General features: G+C 39.2%; 2 protein-coding genes across 2 annotated transcripts in view; both read left to right on the top strand.

The window, feature by feature from the left end:
* The first annotated feature begins 3,692 nt into the window (after window positions 1-3,692).
* LOC115665433 (protein CHROMATIN REMODELING 20-like) lies at window positions 3,693-9,749 on the top strand. Its single transcript, XM_030587324.2, has 9 exons — window positions 3,693-3,800; window positions 3,912-4,025; window positions 4,456-4,539; window positions 5,005-5,505; window positions 5,926-6,215; window positions 6,959-7,049; window positions 7,132-7,347; window positions 7,846-7,965; window positions 9,363-9,749. The coding sequence occupies exons 1-9, from the start codon at window positions 3,693-3,695 to the stop codon at window positions 9,645-9,647; spliced, it is 1,809 nt and encodes a 602-aa protein (XP_030443184.1). The 3' UTR covers window positions 9,648-9,749.
* Window positions 9,750-11,266: 1,517 nt separating this feature from the next.
* The window catches only part of LOC130138363 (nuclear transport factor 2B-like), a 33,332-nt gene continuing 28,668 nt past the window's right edge, over window positions 11,267-15,930 (top strand). Inside the window, exons 1-2 of the mRNA XM_056312183.1 lie at window positions 11,267-11,703; window positions 12,082-12,343. Coding sequence (XP_056168158.1) covers window positions 11,344-11,703; window positions 12,082-12,180 — 459 coding nt within the window. The 5' untranslated portion in view covers window positions 11,267-11,343 and the 3' untranslated portion in view covers window positions 12,181-12,343. The remainder of the gene's footprint in view (window positions 11,704-12,081; window positions 12,344-15,930) is intronic.

Raw genomic sequence — 15,930 nt, 5'->3', positions numbered from 1 at the left:
GTCGAGCCTCGCCAGCTGCCGGTAGGGCCAAGCCCTCGCCAGATCTGGCGAGGCTCGACCTCGCCGGCCGGTGGCAAGGGCTCGGCCCTGCTGGCCACTAGCGAGGCCGACCTCGCCAGCGGCTGGCGGGGCCGACCTCGCCGGCTTCCGCCTCTGGCTGGTCGCCGGTCCAGCGACCGGTCAAAGGTTGAAGATGAAGTATATTAAGGAAAAAAAAAAAGAAAAAAAATTAATAAAAAAATTCGAAAAAAAAAAAATAATATTAAAAAATTAGTTGGGGTAAAATTGTCACAAGTATACCAGTTCGGGGTTTTTGGTGGTCAAAAAAATAGTTCGGGGTAAATTTGTCACAAGTGTACCGGTTTGGGGTTTTTTGTGGTCAAAAAAATAGTTTGGGGTAAAAGTTTTTACCCCAACTGTACCAGTTTAGGATTTTTCATGGTATTAACCCTTTGTTTTTCTCTACTCTTTAAAATGAAAAGGAAAGTATTTTTTGACAAAAAAAATATATCTCAATTAGGATGGTTCGATTTCGTACCTAGAATCGAAAACTGGACTGATTATTTAAAAACTTCACTCGAAAGCAATGCGGGCAATATTGGTTTTATCTTATTTTGCACGATTTTTGAATTGTGAACCCAACAGTGACGATGAATGAAGAGTACTTCTTTGAAAGCTATGAATTGAATTTTCCTTTCTCTAAGTTGTTGATAACGCCTCATTACTGTCCTGATAAAAGAGCTTTCAGATCAATAAGATTGTATTACTTGCGAGAACATATGGACCCTTATTAACACGTTGGTAGTTTCTTCTATTTCCGTATCGATAAATGAGATGAAATACCCTTTGATTTAGAGCGAGTGAAAAACCTTTTTTGACCTAAAGTCACTCTTTTAGTATTTTCAGCAGATTCACAATACGAGTCAAAATTGTCTTGATGGCGATTCTCTCCGGTGAAAATTTGATAATAAAAGTGTTATGGACCGAAGTGCCGATCGAGTTCTCCTATACTCGCATGCAAATCGTAGAAATAACATGCGTATCTCATATGCAATTAGTTTAATAAATTCCATGTCATACATTACATGTCATTTGGTAATCACAATTTTAAATATCAACGTCATACATCAACATCGTAGTATCCACATCATTATATCCAAGTAAGTTAGTGAATTCATGCTTAGGTTCAAATAATTAAATTGCATAATTATCTTGCCCACCATTAGGATTCGTTTACAATGCATTTAAATTCATGTCATAAGTCATTAGTTCAAATTAAAACTCGCATAAACATAACTTGGATTATAAATTACATTTCATGCGTTGCATTTACGCTAATATTTATTAAAGAAGAAAAAGAAAAAAAAATCAATTGTCTTTACATTTAGAGATCATGATTATATCATGCATATTTTGAATTAACGTCTTGCATAACACTAGGCATTATTATAACGAAGTTATGCTTTGCTCAATGCATTGAGGTTTTTCCCATTTTTTATGTATTTTATTTGCATGTTTTGATTTATTGAGGGTCAAAATTCTTACTTGCACCCACGCATGATCATCCCATCGCATATAAGTGGCTTAGGATTAAAATTGACGAAGGCCACTTGCAAATCTTTTTTGTGATGAAGAAATAAGATATTGAAAGATCATTAAATTTATCTCATAACCAAGTCTTCGTATCCATGTAATTTCTAGTCCACAAAAGTAAAATATTGTTTCACATTTTACTTGGGTTTCCAATCGACCATAATAGATTAGTGGCTTCTCCTAAATAAATTAATCTACACATTTAAGGATGATTAAATTAAAATTTGAATGTTGCAGTTGGTATGGATTTGAGAGAGTCCATGCTAATTATTCACTTAGTAATCCATTAGTTTTTCCTTTGGTGGTTCGCCTCTATGAAGATCGTGACAGATCGCATATCCATAAGTGAATTATTTATTAGTCAAGTATTTTTTTTTACGGTTAAATCCAAGACCCTTCTTCCGCCGACGACCTTGAAACATTGGCTTTCGCTAATCGTGGACTATTAGGAAACTAAAAAGATGGTACGACTTTAAAGTTATTAGCTTTATCGGTATAGTAAGAGTTGAATATTTATGACTAAAAAGTCGTACTTAAAATAGTAAGAAATATAAAAGGCTTGTTTATTTGAGTTCAAGCAAAAGTTCCCTATTTCACCAAACAAATTTCAAGGGAAAAAATTCTCAATAAAGGCTTGAAGTACTATCATTTTCTCGAACCGAAGTGGCTATAATAGTTTCAAAGAATGACCTAACTCCACCAGCTCATTGACCAGACAAAATTTCCAGCCAACCGAGGGCATTTTTATCCTAAAATAATTTTAATATAAGTTTTAGTTAAATTAGATTAAAAATTAAAAATAAATATTTTTAAAGAAAGAAAAAAACAAAAAGGAGGGCGCCAACCCTCGCCCAGGTCTAGGGGAGGGCTGCCTCGCTCTCCCGTCCCTGGGAGAGGGTCGCCACCCTCTCCAGGTTTCTGGAGAGGGCCAGCAGGCCCTTGCTGAGGCTCTAGCGACCTTGCCAGCCATCGTCACCTCTCCACCGGTGATGGGGTTGTACCTTGCCGGTCATCGTCGCCTCCCCACCGGTGATGGGGCAGTTCCACAGGCAGCCCTCCCAGTTGTTCTTTTTAACTGTAGCCTTTTTTTTTTTCCTTTTTTGAGTTTTGCTATGGAAAGAAAGAAAAATCAGAAAAGGAAAAAAAAATAAAAAAAAATGAAAACGCCTTTGAGCCCGGTAAGGTCAGACCCTCTTTCGAGATTGAAGTTGTCACTTCGGATCCTTATTTGAAATAAGATTCACTTCAGACTTTTATTTAAAATAAAGTCTACTTCAGACCCTTATTTGAGAAAATGATGACACTTCGGGCTCTTATTTAAAATTTATCCAATTTCAACATACCAATTTGAAAGATTATGCAAAATGAAATTCGAAATTTACTCGTCGATACGTGCAATTTGCGCAAATCTCAAATGATCCGGCTTTTAAAAAGGTCGAAAAGCATGCAATTCATAATATTTGTGATCCAAGTTAAAAGGGAAAAGTGAATCCACGTGGAAATTTTCTTTATTAAATTTATTTCTTTTTTGAGTTTGATGAAATTATAACAAAAATTAGAAAAAAGAAAGAAATCCCTGAATTACAAAAATAACTTCAAGTCTTCAAGTTCACGCAAAACAATAACAAAAACAAAAAAAAATATAGAAAAAAGAAAAAAGTGCCGATTCCTTTTTCTTTTTGTGCGAATTTCTAACCATTGCCACCGTTTCAATTCTCATCACATCGTCTGTAAATCACCCAAAAAACAAAATTTCCCTCCTCGTCTGCTTCGATTCGCCTAGCCGTCCGGCGAGCCCTAGCCTTCTTCTCCTGCGAGCTCCGTCGCAGCTGCGATCACGCTCTCCCGCAGGGTTTGCCGGGGTCGACCTGCTCCGGTGGCAGTGCGTCGAAGGCTCGCGTTCGCGTTTCTCTCTCTGCTGCTACTGGCGGAGCTTCATGTCGGGGTGCTTGCTAGCTGACAGCTTCACGGTCGTCGTTCCCCGTGCCCGCCATTGAAAAAGCGCGCGGTTCCGCGTCGGCGGAGTCGTGAGAATAAAGGGTGAGTGATGCGAAACGGGATTGTGGAAATTTGTGGGTATTGCATTGTCTTCGAGCACGATGTGTGCGCGCGTGCAAGTTCAGATTTTCCCGCTGCATATGCTGGGCATCTGGGTGTTTTTAGAGCTCGGCGTGTCGGTTCTATTTGACAGTGAATTTCAGGCGAAGGTGACTTGGTGGTCGTGTTCCCTGCTGGGCGTGTTCTTATTTCCGGCGACTCCTAAGGGAAGTTGTCGCTGCTGGATGGTGCTAGATCAAAGAATGCATTATTTGCTTTAGGTTGAGGAGATTGACGACATTGATGTCTGTTCCAGTGATCCATTTTTTGCATATGCAATAGCAAATGATAGAGAACTAGTTCTTTCTGAAGAACAAAAGCAGAACTTCAGAAAGGTCTCTTTTTATTATTCTGTCTTCCATTTCTCAAACTTGTAATCTTCATTTTCTACCAGGAGGAAATGTATTTTTGTCTTGTATTAACCATTTAAAGTGTAGCTTAAACTTCTTGAAGCATTTTAACAATCATTTATGATTTGCCTTGACATTCAGAGTTGCTGCAGCATGTTTCTGGTATAAGTCAAGTAATATTACATGTTGTCTGACCACATTTTTCTCAAGATGATTCTACGTCAGTGCACTATCACGCGAAATTCATTTAGGTGTAGTAACTAGCAAGAAGTTAGCATTTTTGTCCAGAAGTTGGACTTATTAAAGTTTTTCAAATGGTTCAAATAGGAGTACTTTTTAACATCAATGTTTTGTCCCAGGGCAAACGTGTGTTCTCACTTTGTTGAGCTCGTTTCTTACATTCACACCTTGACAGGTGAAAGAGGAGGAGGATGCAAATCTTGACAGAAAGCATCAACATCACTTGAAGCAGAAGAGACAAAAGAAGAGATGCAGGAAGGTACAAATTTCCCAGCATACTTTCCTTTCATGTTCCAATGTTCTTGTTATCTTTGATCTCTATATGATCCATTTATCTTTCTTGTTGGATGAACAACAAAGATCATTCTAAGATAAGTTGACTAATTTACTTTTAATTGCTGGTAATTATTGTGGAAATCATACACCATTGCAGTAAAGAAATATGGAGCGTAGCTTAGTTAGCTACCGAATATTGTTTTAGGTGTGGATGACCTGTTGTATGCAGGCTCTTTAGGCTTTTGTGTGAGCTTGAAATTAGTCAATCTTCTTCCTCTTCTTCTGCCTTCAAAACAAGAAGGGGATAACGTGGAAAAGAAAAAAAGAGGAAAATCGAAATTAAATACGAAAGCCTAGATATGCTAATCAGTTGATATACGAGTTGATTGTTGTGTTAGGGTAAATCTTGATGATATTTCTTCTTCTTTTGTCCATTTTGGCATGGAAGACTGTTCAGAAAGAATATATGACTGATCAAGATGCAAGCTCAGATGTGCAAAATGTGTTGAACAAGATAGCATGTGAAAACGGTGAAATTGTTGCTGATGATGGCGTTACTGTTCAAAATTTGAAGAATGATATGCTTGAAGGTCATGGCACTGATAATCCAGACAAGGGAAGGCAAATAGCTAATGGCTCGACTTCATTGCTTGCAGAAACTGCTTTCCCTAATTCCAATGAGGAGATAAGCTTTAGTAATAAGAGGAGTCGGACAGTCATTATAGACAGTGATGATGAAGCCCAGTTGGTAGATGATTCACTCCATTGCGTCGCTAATAATGAGCAATCTGTTTCAAAGGATTCAGGGGACGCTCCTTATTCGTTTAATAGGAAATTACATTGCACAGCTTGTGGTAAAGTGGCTGGTGAGGTGCATGCGCACCCTCTGCTGAAAGTGATCATTTGCAATAGTTGTAAATATATGGTGGAAGAAAAGATGCATGTGAAGGTATGGACATAGTCGATTCCAGATATTTTATTTTGATGGGTGCAAACCTTTGAGTGTTTGTATTTTCTTCACTTTGATGCTTCCCTCATAAGTACTATTCTCTTCCTTATGCAAATGTTATTGTCACGAAGCTTGATGCTTAACGGCTAATTATCCTTGGAAAGGGGAGCTCAGTCGATAACCTTATTTAATTCTCTTGTATCATTTGGTAAATTTCGAAAAGAAATATTAATACGGTCCGTGATTATATCATCCTTCATGTCAAGTATAAATTTAAGCACCATTTGGTCTGAATCGATTGCTTTGTGTGTTTGCACCAGTTCTCAGGTGAACTTTTCGCATATTGTAATAATTGTCATGGCAGATTCTGTTATCAATCGATTAATCTTGCTATATGATAATTTAAACAAAACTTTGTAGGACGCTGATTGCTCCGAGTGTTATTGTGGATGGTGTGGAGGAAGCGGTGACTTATTAAGCTGTAGAGCTTGCAAAACATTATTTTGCGCCATTTGCATTCAAAGGAACTTTGGTGAAGTATACCTGTCCAAGGTCCAGGCCTCTGGCTGGAACTGCTTCAGTTGCTCTCCAAGTGTCTTGCACAAGCTAAAATTAGCATTGGATGAAGCCATGAAATCTGGGGTTTCAGTGGTTTCTAGCTCCGATACTGATTCTGATACTTCAGATGCAGACATTAATATTCCAATCAGGTGATTGGTATTTTCACTTTAGAGACTTTCATACAGGAAATTAAATGTTTCCAGCTTTTCTTTTGCTTCTTGAAGTCTTATGTCGTTTTGTTTCTTCTAGATAGCTTCTATACACTTTCCATCAAGCATATATTATGGAATAATGACTCCGTTACAAATTAATTCTTTCCTTCTTTGCTTCCAAATGCAGTCTATATATTTTTCTTCTTTATTTTCCTGTTCACTAAGTGTAGTGCATTTCTCTGGTTTTTCCCATTTCTCTATTGTTGCTACTGTTGTAGTTCAGCAAGATCAGGAGTTAGAATTATAGATGCTTATCTTGTCTGTCATTGTCTGTCTATGTCGTCTTTTATGATAAGAGAGTGCCGTTTTATAACATTAACAAATGGCCGAGTGCAAACATATGGAGAGAGGATCGAGAGAAATGTCTTCCACGTTGAAGTGCTTTGCCCTAATAATTAGGATTTTCAATTGGAGCATCCTAAGCGTATTTTCTATGTGTGCTTGATACATGAGTATCATATGGGACTAGTGTGTTGTGATAGTTCAAATATGCCATAATGACCAGATGAAGTCAAGCTGAAGGTGATTGATAACTGTTAGCATATTTTCCTATGATGATAAGGAAAGTAAAAGCAGGAGAGGTGGGTGCTTTGTCTCGCACTTGATTCTATGTGCGAGCAATGAAATGTGAGTTTGGTTTAAGAAGGCATTGCTCCTCAAACTTGTTCTTCTTTGTTTAGGTCAAAGAGAAAGCGTAAAAAGAAAATTCGTAGAATACTTGATGATGCTGAACTTGGTGAAGAAACCAAGAGGAAAATCGCAATAGAGAAGGTGTCTCTTGTTTGGTGGATTTGTTCTTCTGAAATTGAGTTGTAACCAGGGCATTGCTTGTGATGTGATATTATGCTTGCAGGAACGTCAAGAACGTTTGAGGTCTTTGCAAGTTCAATTTTCTGCCAAATCCAATATTCCGAATTCTCCAAGTCGTTCATTTAGCTTGTCAGAGGGTGCTGCTATCGACATACTTGGTGACACCTCCACGGGTTTCAAAGTGAATGTGGTGAGAGAAAAGAGTGAAGAAGCTGTGAGGATTCCACCAAGTATTTCATCAAAGTTAAAAGCTCATCAGGTCTTTGTTCTTCTTTTGACAATAATTGCCTCTCTACATAAGTGGGGACACTTTCAATGCATTTTGATTGCACTTTCTATGAATATAAACTTATCGATGGGTATTTTGTTAGCCACTTGTTAGCCACTAAGATGTGTGACATAAATCGCTTAGACTGGGCATTTTCTCCTCCAACCTGCCTTGGTGTCTGTGAACTTTAATATGTCCATATCTTTTGATGCCAATTATTACAAGCTCTGTTACTTTACATGGATGAATGGCTTAACATGACAAACTGAGGAAAAAAGAATTTTTGGATGTTTGGAATTGTTGGACAGAGATATCGCTGGATCTTGTTTTGGGAAGTCTGTTGGAATTACTTCAGCTCAGTTATTTTAAGTTTTCCATCATCACTTTGGGAATTTGGATCGTAGTTGTTATTCTGGTCTTCCATGTTTGTTTTTGTTGATTCACTAGCAGTTCAATCCTTCTTGTTTATCTTTTCTCCCCGTGCTGCAGGTTGCAGGGATTAGGTTTATGTGGGAAAATATTGCGCAGTCAATTAGAAGAGTAAGGTCTGGGGATAAAGGCCTCGGTTGCATCCTAGCTCACACCATGGGCCTCGGTAAAACATTTCAGGTATTGTTTTCTTAACTCTATCCCTTGATGAGATTGTTGACTGATCTCGTCGCAACTTCTTATCACCCTAGGAAGAATTTTTCTTATCTCTACTCACAGAAAAACTTATACTAAGAAAAGAATCAAACATTGAAAAGTGCTTTCATAGTGAATTAATACAAAAAATTGAGTGTGATTCCCTCTTGCTCGTGCTTCTTGGCTAATAGCTTTATGTTCCTATAATTTGATAATATCTGCACAGAATAAGAATGTGAGTTTATGCAAAATTAATTTTAACTTTCTTGGATATCTCTTGCTTGCCTATGAGGTATCAGAAGTGAACTTAGGTTTAGAGAAATGGTATTGTGTCATGTTCTCTTGTCGTAAGAAATTACTTTAGTGGGGTTTTGCAATTTCGATTAATCTAGTAGTTCTAAGGTCTCTCCTCGTTCTTGCATTATGACTTATGAGTGGTTGATGCATAAATTCATCATTTTGGAGTTTGAATCCTTAAAATACAGTAAAATTTACACCGCACGAGAAAATTTAATATTTTCAACTTTCATAATAGACAATCAGCTAATAACCCTCTTCATAATTTGTTCCATTCAAGAAAATGCATATTTTTCTCAGCCCAATGCCCTAAGCTATTAGTGCGCTTTACGCAACTAGTCGTCACCCTATCGGAACGAGTTAATATGACGAAAGTCTCTTTTCGAAGAGAAAAAAAAATAGGGATTTTATTACTTCGAGGAAATAAAATTTTAAGAAAATTCGAGGGCTAAAAAAAAATCTCCAATGGAATGAAGGTGTTGAAGACAATAATTGGTGTTATGATGATTTCTATAAAATTCTGGGGTTTGCCAATGGGATGGGGGATGGGGGCACACGTTCCTCTTCTACTTTTTGCCCATCTTGTGTGGTGGACTAAGGGCCGAGGAGACTGAACTTTATTCGGTCATCATAGCTCTGTCCTTTAATGTACATAACTTGGGAGGAAACAAACTATATATTATGCATATAAAATATGTATGCATGTGTGTGTCATTTTCCGTAAACTTTTAATTAATTGGAATCACTTGGTGTAGAGCTATACACGTGATCGGATGAGAAAAAGAAAACTAGATTTATCACTTAATCTTGAGCCAATTTGGCTCCGTTTATCTTCAGAAAAATGAATGATTTGTAATGCATACTCATACTAAGAAAATGCATGGGCCCAATTGCCTCAATACTGGACCGAGACTCACTTTTTTGGCTAGTGTTCAAGGATTCCCTCCAATGTAATGTTCATTCTACTAGTATATTGCTTCATAACTTTTTTTGACAACTCTAGGTCCTCTCCATCTTTTTCTTTAATTCCTAGAATTGTTCTTTTTATTCCTTTTCGTGGCCTTGAGACAAATCTAAATATGCAGGGTTTAAAAGACGATGGACAAGCTCGCACTAAACCGGTCAATGTGGAATCCAATTCGGGATTTTACTTGGGAGCTAGAAGGAAGGAATTGGTTTGGAAGGAATTAGGAGAAGAAAGGACCACGAGTAAAGAACGGGAAGATTGCAAAATTGGAAGGAAGTACGATTTTTTGGTTAGACGCATCGATTCGGCTAAGCATTCTCTTCTCAGTTTCCCTGTACTGGACAAGTTCGTAAAGATCTTTGTACTAAGGTTAATGAATGAAGATCAATCTTGCAAGGCCTAACACTGAACTCAGCCTTATTAAAGAAGTGGTCACCAATGTCAAGGAAAGCCCGAGGAAAAAGGTTTAACAGTGCTGCGTAAATGAGATGAGCAGACTAGAGAGATGGATTGAGGTTGGAAGGATATACCTCTTCTTGTAGTCTAACCAAGTCTATGCTGTTAAAAAATTCAACAAAAAATTAGGATGGACAAATTAAGACCAACCGTTGATCTTTCAGAAACGTGGATATATGACTATCATACGTAACTATGACGTGCATATATTCTTCAGTCCTGTCAACAGAATTACTATTAGGCCAGTCTAGTGAGTCAGACCGCAGAGCAGTTTCCAGGCCCGAAGGAGAGCAATCCCCAGAAAAAGACCTCATATAAGCTTCTAGCAACTTCAGCTCTCTCATCAGCAAGCATATCCATGAGTACGGAAGGGTCTATAGCCATATGCACCAATTTCTCCGGCAATTGTTGATCCCATAGAGCATGAGAAGCATTCGTTCTTCCGGCACTTCAAATAGACCCTCGCATGAAAAACCAGTAAACATGACCCGTAGTGCAGAACTATCGATATATTAGGTAAAAAGAAAATCATGAGAATGCAGTAAACAGAGAGTCTCATAATTTCAGCAAAATGCCTCATCATACATGATGACGTGTATCGCGAATATGAACAAAAAAAGATTATCCTCACCCCACTTAAAAATCAGATTTTTCACCGAGAAGTTGAAATTTGATATTTTGCTCCTTCGCACGGGAGACAAACTAGTTAGTTCCTTCATCAACAATATGAAAGAACCCATCGTGTCAAGCCCTTCAGCATGTTGGATACTATTTATGAGTTTAATAACCAACGAAATCTTACCGTGCATCCCCACTGTACCGGCTTCAATGATGCCGGGTCCAGATTAATCATCTCATATGATATTAAGGGGATATCGAGCTTTGTGCTATCTTGTTTGGTTTCAATAACCAGCTGGCCATATTTATTTTCTTGAGCTTCTTGCTTGCTTTTGGGAAAGCGAAATTCGTAGTCACCGCAAGGTAGAAAGTGGACCTACAACTAAGAATGGGTATGGATTTTCTTCAAACGGAGATGCTAAAAAAAAAAGGCAATACTTTTTGCCGCAGAAAACATAAAGGACAGCTTACACGGAAAACAAAAGAAGCAATTTCAGCCCACAAATTTTCCTCGTGAGAAAAGACTAACCCAAGACCCATCTCATCAGCAAGAATTACGTGCCGTCTGTTCAGATCAGTAGAGCCGTAGAAAGTTAAGTGGACGCAACGAAACTTCGATATCATAAGCTAGCAAATAGACAAAGGTAAGGAAATAGAACGGAGGACAAATCGAAGCCAACAGAATGCAATGCAGCACCAACAAATACCGAGAATCATGCCTCCTCTTAAGAAATATTGTCAATCTAGAGGAAGCCGCAGGCAGAACTTACCGGATGTCTCTCTACTGCTGCGTCCGAACAGAGCAGAAGAACAGTGGCTGAACTGGAAAAAAAGAGAAAAGGGGGGCCCTTTTAGTCTTTCTACCCAAAGGACCGGTTTCGGGTCGGTCGGGTCGGGTGGACCCGACGATTCCAAATAAAATGAGAACTCTCGAAATCCCTAGGGCTCGCTTTTTCTCTCTTGTCGTCTTGGGTTACCGCCGTCTGCATCGCGTGGGTGTGAAGCACACAGAACCAGAAGGAGAGATGACGACGAGCAACCGAGAAAAGATGGATCTGCTGAAGGCGAAATTTGCGAGGAACCGAGAAAAGATGGATCTGATGATGGCGGAGCCCAAGCGGTTCGTGGAGAACTACTTAAAGACGTTCGACGCGAACCGGGAGGACTTGGTGAACCTGTACCGGGAAGAGTCGGGGATGAACTTCAGCGGCCAGATGATCCTGGGCAAGGAGGCTATCGTCGCCAAGCTCGCCTCCCTTCAGCAGTGCCAGCAGCAGATCAGCGGCATCGCCTGCTTGCCCTGCGAACTAAGCGGCGGCGTGTTGGCCTTGGCCTACGGCTACTTGTGGCTAGACGGCAAGCCGGACGCCTACCTTTTCTACCAGGCCTCTCTCTCTCTCTCTCTCTCTCTGTGTATCGGTTGAAGCATCCATTGATATATTTTATTTAATTTTTTTCTTTTTTGAGTGTCGAAGGATGGTGGTTTGGATGAGATGGCGTTTTTGTTGAGTGAATATCTCCTACTTGGGTGGTGATCCCTTCGTCCATTGTTGTTAGCGGAGCATCTGTTTATAAGATTTATGGTGAACCGAATTGTTGTTGCTCCGATGAAAGTTTCGGAAAAAAGCGCTAATTGATGCCTAAAGAAATTTTACCCTTTTTAATAAGTTTATATTTCTTGTGAATTCTTTGCAAATTTCTCTATCAATCGTTTATTCGATCGTATTGCATACTGAGAGTCGTGTATCTGATTCTGCCCTCAGTCGTTCCGTTTGTTGCAAGAACCAGAAGGAAGCTATTACATAGCGCAACAGGCTTGGTTGACCCATGATTTCAACAATCCTCCTCCCGCCTTGACTTGAACGCGAAGGATGTCCAAGACGAAAGAAGGAAGGAGGCGGCGGCGGCGGCTTTACGGAGGCGGCCGGGGGAGTTGAGTTTCAGTCTCTGATGTTTTTCTTTTCAATGTTCTAGATCTACTGCAGTACTGTCTGGTAAATAAGATTAGAACCGTCAATGTCTCAAGTGGATGCTTATGTCTAAGTGGATGTTTATGTTCGGATTGAGTCTGCCTTTGTTAGATTGCTCTTTCCTGTTCACCGTTTCATCTCTTAAATATGATAGGCTCGCTGTTTTACTTAGACCATTACATTGTTGTTGTTGATCTTGTGGTGTGAGCGTTCATGGTATCATCATCAACTGATTTTAGCCCCCACCATCAAGGTGGGCAGCACGTCCCTTACATTTATCCGGACTCTGCTTTGCTGTTTTTAAAGCCTGGAGAGCTGGATTTTATTCACTTGAATTTGCCGCCTGCCGGCCAGCCTCGCGACCTCGACTTGGCGGTCGGGGCTGGGCCAGGCGGCCCGCAATATTCACATCTAAGGGATATGGGACTCGCAGTAACAATCCCAGTTGCTTTATCCTGAAGCACCGGCCCAAGTGCGTGAAGTAAGGGCCAAAATGGTGAGGGAGATCATTGAGAAGGTAATGACAATATGGATGCAGTTGATGTCCAAGGTGGTGAGGCCTGAAGATTTGAATCCCGGAGACTCTATCTACAGATATGGATTGTATGGCTTATGCAGCCATCAGGGTGACCTCTCATTCACCTTGCTGTTGCATTAGTATTTATAAAAAAAAAGAAAAAAAAATTAGACCAATTATTCTAAAAAGAGTGTGCCCAAGTCGGAGCCTTGGATCCGTATTGGTCATGGCGTGTTCTTCTTTTCATAATGGCTGGATTCCATTTTTATATGCGTGGAGTTCAATCTAAGGAAAGAGGACCGCGAACGCCAAGATGATGATGTTTTTTCATTCTCCCTTATATTAAGAGCGCGATTTCCAGAACATAAACATGACGGGTCCGTGTCTTGGCGAAAAGGCTATTAAGTTTGTGCCGCCCGCATTGGAAAGGACGAGCTGAGCTGATCCGTGCATAGTGAAGATTGGGGATGGGGACTCTTGCCACTTTTACGAGCAAATTTCATCTCGATTCGACTGTTGTAGTTTCCTTGCAGATATCGGAGTAGCTACGAAACAACATGGAGGTGTTTGGTTTTTGCAAAGCAAGTTGATGTGCGATATCCTAAAGCGAGAACACGAGGGTGATCGTGTTGCGAAAGGATTCCACTTTTTTTCTTAAAGAGATATCACCAAATACGAGGTGAAAGGATTCCACTTTTTTTCTTAAAGAGATATCACCGAATACGAGGTACGGTCGCATCTCCACAAAGTTGCAGGAGAAAAGCTTGATTGGTTTGGTTATGGAACTAGGATAATTGCAACACCAGTATCAAATCTATTCTTAGTCCACATCTCGAGACTTCGTCATGTTTATGGCATCAACATGATGAGAAGATCAAGCCCTTGAGCTTTTTCAAAAAGCAGGCACTGCGAAGAAATCTTCCAATTATTGGTTTTGATGAAACTGCAAAAGATATAATCGACTTTGAGAATGGGATCCCATTACTTACCGAAGTAATCGGTTCGCTCTTGTACAGTAAAGTAGTAGAAAAATTGATTGCAAGTGAGGAGCCAATTTTGCAATTTGGCCCGGATATTGAAGAGATTTTGTTACTTTTGAAGAACTAAGCAAAGAGAGATTTGTTCATATGATTGATATAGCTATGACTTGATAAAACAATTGCAAGCTTGAAAAAAAAAAACCTTTATTAATTAACCGTTCCATCCGAAACTCAAGCACTACTTTTTTCTCCTAATCGTCTCTTTACATAATCGAGATAACTTAATCCTAGAATTTGAAATGGAATCATGAGGATATTGAGAAAGATTAAACGCATTAGAAATCGTAACCTACGCTTGATATTTAGTGTTGGATCATGTAATTAGTATATTAAGTGATACGCTCAACTTTTATTTGGTGTAATAGGAATATGATTAAATACTCATTTGCTATCTGTCGCATGACTTGGCAAACAAATTTTATAGGTAAATTTTAAATTGTGCTCCCGATTGTTTAGCATGTGTTAAACAAAACACATTTTCAACAAAACTTAATGGTGCCCAAAAAACTAGTTTCACAGAAGCCCAAAAGTTTTTCTCTCTATTGTCTCTCCATCGTCTTCTTTGAGCTTCAGCCATGGGGGAGGGTTTGAGCTAGTCTCACCCTCCCCTCCCGTTGATTTTATTCGAGTGTTTTTCTTTTTTTTATCCTTATCTCCCGATCTAAATCTGAGAGCTCTCTTTTCCCGATATAATTCTATAATCAAGAGTGTCAACACTCCTTATTTAGTTCTAGATCTATGAGCTTTTCTCTCCCGGTTTAGATTTGGGAATTTAATAATGTCTTTGGGGATTCAATATCCCCGTGCTCTGTTTTTGTACAGGTTCTCCATCTCCAATTTCATTGATGATCATAGGAGTTTTGGCGTCTTGCTGAACCACAAAGATTTGCTCTTCCAAGAGTTAGATCTGTGGTTTTTCAACCCATTTTAGTTGTCTCTGTCTGGCGATGGTGCAAACGAAGCCGAATTTAGGCGTGCACCGCCAACAGGCAACACCGTAGTTATTGGAGAAGGACTTTCCGGCATGTGCTCATCATTAAAGATGATTTAAGATCCAGTGATCGGCCACCGATTATTTTGCTTGACAGATCCGTTTTTATGGAAAGAGTATGTGCTTAACCTTGCCGATGCTCTTTTGATTCTCTTTGTTTTTTGGATTTGGATTTGGATTTGTTTTGTTGTATTATGGGATTTGCTTTGCTTTGATTTTCTTTGTCATGAAAGTCGTTGTACTTCCCATGTATCCTTTTTAAGCAATGGCTACAATTTTCTTTCGACAAAAAAAAAAGCAAAACTTAATGGTAATAGAGCATCTAGGCTCGTCCATTATTCCGCGTAATAAAAGTGTCATGTCAAATTTAGGTCTAATTGCCCATTTGTTATTCGTGTCATCACGTTGAAACCTTGACGCGGTGTTCATTGAACGAGCTACACATATGACGTGGCATGATTGATGTGCGCAAGATGTGATGCCTCATATGAACGTTTAACGTGGGTTTAGGTGTCCATACACGTGTTTAAATGTGTCTAGTGGACATGCCACGTCAATTCGAATAACATTTATAACCCCATCTAATTAGACGTGTCTAAATGCACTATAAATGTTGGGATGAGTACATTGAAAGTCCTAAAATTTATCATGAAAGTGCAATTGAGTCAAAAAACTTTTACAATGTGCAATTAAGTCCTAGAACTTGTCACAAAAGTGCAATTGAGTAATAAAACTTTCAAAAATTGCAATTAAATACTAAAACTGGTTAAATTGGTCCAATTAAGTCTTTCCTTCCATTGATTGCATATTTTGAAAATTTTAAGACTGAATTGTACTTTCGTGACAACTTTTAGGACTCGATTGCACTTTTGTGACAAGTTATGAGACTTTCAATGCACTTATCCCATAAATGTTGGAACCCTACACAACAAGTTCATTGTTTGTGTGAAAACAGACTTACCCACTTAGGACACGAACCCGGTTAACTACATCCCGCGTAAACCGATCATGTTGAAAATCGTTCGCCCTAAGTTATTGTTGTGGACTAGATATCTTAGAAATCCAACGTGAAATATGAAATTTCGCGCCTTGCA

Source organism: Syzygium oleosum, unplaced genomic scaffold, assembly GCF_021117445.2.
Source record: "Syzygium oleosum isolate NSW1041296 unplaced genomic scaffold, Sole_v2.1 Sole_v2.06, whole genome shotgun sequence".
NCBI classification, from domain to species: domain Eukaryota; kingdom Viridiplantae; phylum Streptophyta; class Magnoliopsida; order Myrtales; family Myrtaceae; genus Syzygium; species Syzygium oleosum.
Note: the sequence above shows the minus strand (reverse complement) of the source record. Positions and strands in the feature narration are given on the sequence as shown.